General features: G+C 39.0%; 1 protein-coding gene across 1 annotated transcript; it reads left to right on the forward strand.

Annotated features, from left to right (window-relative positions):
* The first annotated feature begins 486 nt into the window (after nucleotides 1–486).
* On the forward strand, nucleotides 487–2,010 carry LOC131684433 (apolipoprotein D-like). The gene is made up of 4 exons (XM_058967291.1): nucleotides 487–851; nucleotides 919–1,014; nucleotides 1,071–1,194; nucleotides 1,253–2,010. Exons 1-4 carry the CDS (start codon nucleotides 503–505, stop codon nucleotides 1,272–1,274), a joined length of 591 nt encoding a protein of 196 aa, XP_058823274.1. The 5' UTR covers nucleotides 487–502; the 3' UTR covers nucleotides 1,275–2,010.
* The last annotated feature ends 2,315 nt before the right edge of the window (nucleotides 2,011–4,325 follow it).

The following is a 4,325-nucleotide window of genomic DNA, read 5'->3' on the forward strand; positions in this document are numbered from 1 at the left end:
CTTCTACATTTTCGAGCATAAGGAAACTGCGTAATCTATATTTGGTGCACTTTTGATGAATAATCCCTCTCAGAGCTAGAATAGAAATAAAATTCACTTTGCTTCTGAAACCGAACATGTCCGTACCTGAAAGCGCTGCGTCGGCCGAACGAATGACGATTGAAACGAACCAAAAATTTCATTCATCGCTGCGGGCGTGAATTGAATTTTGTTTTCTTTCAAGTTCAGGCAACGATGTCAATTTTTTTAAGCTCTGACTCTGACTTGCGTCGATTATCACAACGCGTTGATTATCGCACGTTTAGCGCAGAATTGATGCTATCGCGCAACATCGGTACACGCTTATTTCGGCATACGAATAATCTCGCTCTTTACCTGTAAACACGTATTATCTGTATCCCGTCAATAGATTTTGTCTAGCTTCAAAACATGGGACTATAAATTATTCGGGCTACCCCAACGTTGCACTTATTGTCAGCGGTCTTTCGAAGTGCGCGAAGAAATGTACCACCAACTGCTGTTCGTACTCGTGGTTTCATTCGGATGTTCTTCATTGGCTCAGGTCATCTCCCTGGGACAATGCCCGGAACATCCGGTAGTGCAAAATTTCAACGTGCAAGCCTACGCTGGCAAATGGTTCGAGATTAGCCGTTACGAAAGGACGACCCAGCGGGGAGGAGAGTGTGTCGAGGTTAACTACTCCCTTAACAGCGATAGTTCCATCAGTGTGGAGAATCGCCTGTTGATTCCACCCAGTTCAGAGTTCGAAGTGGTCACCGGTCGGTCGGTTATCTCGTTCCCCGATGAAGAGCCTTTGCAGGGCATGATGAACCTTACCTTCGGAGCAATGCGTGAGTATTATTCGATGGGAGCAGAATGAGCGTAGTTTCACTCAGCTAGTGTATTCACGAAAAATAGCTCCAACATCGGTGAACTACATGGTTCTGGACACTGACTATACTAGTTTTACGTTTGTGTGGAGCTGCTTTGCTGTTAGCGATACCATTAAAGGTGGTAAGTATGACATGTATATTCGAGATTTCTTTCGATTAAAATTATCTATTCAATAGAAAACTTTTGGCTTATGTCCAGAACGGTTGAGTTACCGCAGAGCGTTCAGGGTCGGGTGGATGAATTGATTGATCTGTACCTGAAACCGGAACACATCAGACCTACTCGGCACGATTTGTACTAGTATGTATCCGTATATTTAACAATGTTAAATAACACTTTTTTATTGGTTTGGTTCTAGCTGTGTCAACCAGAGAACATAAAGAGGTTTGAAATTGAATGCCGTTGATCAGAATTAAATTTACGATTATTCTGCATTATATCCATTCAGAAAATAGATGAATGCGGACTGAGTCATAGTTTACTGCCGTACACGTACTTTGAGTGCTAGTACATAAAAAGTGTCTGACTATACCTACCGATATGTAGCCAGTCTTTAGGATGATTATTAAGTTATCTCGGAGAATTAGAATTGTATCGTATACTAAAAACTATAATCAAATAAACTTATATCATAGCTGGATTAAACTTTTTCACTATGAGAATTATTATAATTGTAATGTCCATTATTTTGCTCCGGACAAAGTAGCCGTGTTGCATGCGAAGGGTTAAAGTATCTCAGGAGTGAATTGATCGACTAGGTTTGTGTGCCCATGGCAGGCGACGGAAAGAAGACTTCCTAACACCATCTCTGTCCTCATGTCGAGAACTGGATACCTGTCGCGTTTAGAGGATAATGGACCTTCTCTTGCTGTGAAAACCGGAACTACGGCACAGTGAATGTTTTTTTATTATTCATTTCGTTTATTTGATAGGCACAAATGCGTTAGCTTGGCGGTGCCAAATTCTTTTGTTTATACATTTTGGATATCTTAAAACTAGGAGGTTACAATGTTGAAATATTTTTTTTTTCAAAAGAAAAGAAAGTTTACAGCTATCTTAAGACTAGAAATAAGATTCAATATACAAGAGATGGCTAAAAGATTTTTTTATGAAAAATTTTAAAACAAGGGATTCAGTTTGATATACAAGAGTAACAGTATTTTACGAAATATTTTACAGTTATCTTAAAACTAACAATATAGTTTAGTACACAAAAGAGGGAACAAATATTTATGAGAAATTTCACAGATATCTTAAAACTAGGGATACAATTCTATTTACAAGATGGAGGACAAGAGTTTCAAAAAAGAGTAACAATTACAGCTATCTTAAAACTAGGAATACAGAATACAAATTTGATTTGTTTTTAACGAAGACTTATGCTTGGACAGTGAATGTTTGTCTTTCTATATAGTGGCAATGAAGTGATGATCATGTACCTCATCAACATTCCAAGGTTCGGGAAAGGTATACACAAGCCAACATGTTTGGCATCTGTTAGCCGTTATGCAAAAAATGTTGGAGATTGTCGGCTACGTAGCCAGACGGAGGACTAGGGGAAAATTTTTAAAAAATAAGTTAAAGAAAATACATATTTTTCGGCAACCTAACGAATTTGTATCTTTTTTCGTTTGAGCAAATTAATGGGAGAATGTTGAGGAAGATTGCTTCTTCTAACCACCATAGACACCGGTCACGATACCTGCTCAGTATGCTAAGTGTGACAAAAACAGTTCCTTTCATATTGTGTGACTCGTCTGAAGGACAAAAGAAACTGTAACTTTCATTCTTGTTGTGGTGATTTGTCGAGATGAGTGAGTCGCAGAAGCAAGAAGTGGTGCTCAAACGAAATACGAAAATTTTTAACTTCCGGTCTTTTGCCATAGGACATATAAAACATGCGTGATGTGAAACATTTGCTGAAGGTGAAAATGGAGATTATGCTTACGGAAGATGCCTTTATTGAGTGCTGATACTGTTCAACAAATTAGCCCAATCGAAACCAGTCATTTTACATATTAACTTGTAGCACGTGGTTTCTGTGACGCTGCTACATTTAAGCTCCTCATATATATGGACGACGAGAAAATCAATGCTCGGCTTCAGGAACTGGTGCTACTTACTTGCACCTGGACCATTAAAAGATTCATATCACTGTTGGAAGAAATGGAATTCATTGTGAATCTAGGAAGCAATTCGTATTTCAAATAGTGTTTTGTGGTAGGAATCTAGGTGGACCGACGCATTACCTCCTACCTGACCCTGCACGTACAAAACGTGATGTGATAATATCACTGCACACAGTACACCTTTGCATATCCATAGTCTCTAATACTATTACCTGAACCACAAACAATTGGCAAATTTGTAGTTGCTGGTCAGGTTATATTGACTGCAAAAGCTGCGTCAAGTATCTAAAAATTAACAGCCAGCATCATCATTGGGGAAGTCGACACTCGTGACCCATAAGGGCACGAAACAAAGATGAAATCAGATGTTCGCGATCATGGACATGGCAGTAACCACGATGATGACATGGAAGTTTACGAGATAGAAATGAACTATCACCAAGATGCTGTTGATTAGGAAAAATATTTCCCAGCTTAGTAAACGGGTATCCAGGCACTAGTCGCTAGTCGCTCGCATGAGATCTGTTGGACAACCACTGACGTTTCATAATTTTTATTGTTTACACAATGGCAATATATAAAAGACCCACAGCTATGTTTAGCTAAAGCATTGAAACGAATCGAATAAACGAATTATATAATAGAAAAGTTTCAGAGAAAAGTGAACACAAAAGCTCTTCAAAAATGAGCGCTTTATCGCTAGTGATTGCCCCATTTAACCTTCGGCTGTCGCGCTAGTGCACTGAGTGCACGCTACTCTGAAAAGCTAGCGAAATCGTCTTAGAGCATTAGCGGTTGCTCGTTCAGTGGACCATATCCGCGACTTCCGGAGGGTTAACAAAGCTCTGATACTAGATATTGGCCAGAAAGAAATTAGTTAAATTATACGCAATTTGAATGTCTGTAGTAGGTTAGTGCATCGTACGCTTAGTATAAACACCAGGCATTTCACTCAAACATACTAGGCAAAAAACATTTAAGGTTCAAGTTACCTTTTTTGAGCATGTGTTAGATTTGAACGCTGGGTAGTATGGGTAGGAAAAATTGTGTTTAGCTTTGCCACCGTATTATCCATTTAAACCTTTTCAAAACTCTAAAAGAATAATATCAGCCGATTTATTAGATCACAAGTGGCTGAGATTTTTTGTCACACTACCACACCGTGCTGGGGTACGCAAGACAACTGCGCAATGAAAAAATCACAGCCACTTTCTCAAAAGCACCATTCAGCTAAGCCGATGGTTTTTCGAACATGAATTGAATCGTGATGATCTAATAAATCGACTGATATTCTTCTTTTAG

Source organism: Topomyia yanbarensis, chromosome 2 (genome assembly GCF_030247195.1).
Source record: "Topomyia yanbarensis strain Yona2022 chromosome 2, ASM3024719v1, whole genome shotgun sequence".
NCBI lineage: Eukaryota > Metazoa > Arthropoda > Insecta > Diptera > Culicidae > Topomyia > Topomyia yanbarensis.

What these genes read in the sequence shown, in the direction of transcription:
- LOC131684433 (XM_058967291.1), top strand. Translation starts at nt 503, where the DNA reads ATGTACCACCAACTGCTGTTCGTACTCGTGGTTTCATTCGGATGTTCT. An exon ending in CCTTACCTTCGGAGCAATGC is followed by an intron (nt 852 to 918) that starts GTGAGTATTATT and finishes CACGAAAAATAG; the next exon opens with CTCCAACATCGGTGAACTAC. An exon ending in TAGCGATACCATTAAAGGTG is followed by an intron (nt 1,015 to 1,070) that starts GTAAGTATGACA and finishes TCTATTCAATAG; the next exon opens with AAAACTTTTGGCTTATGTCC.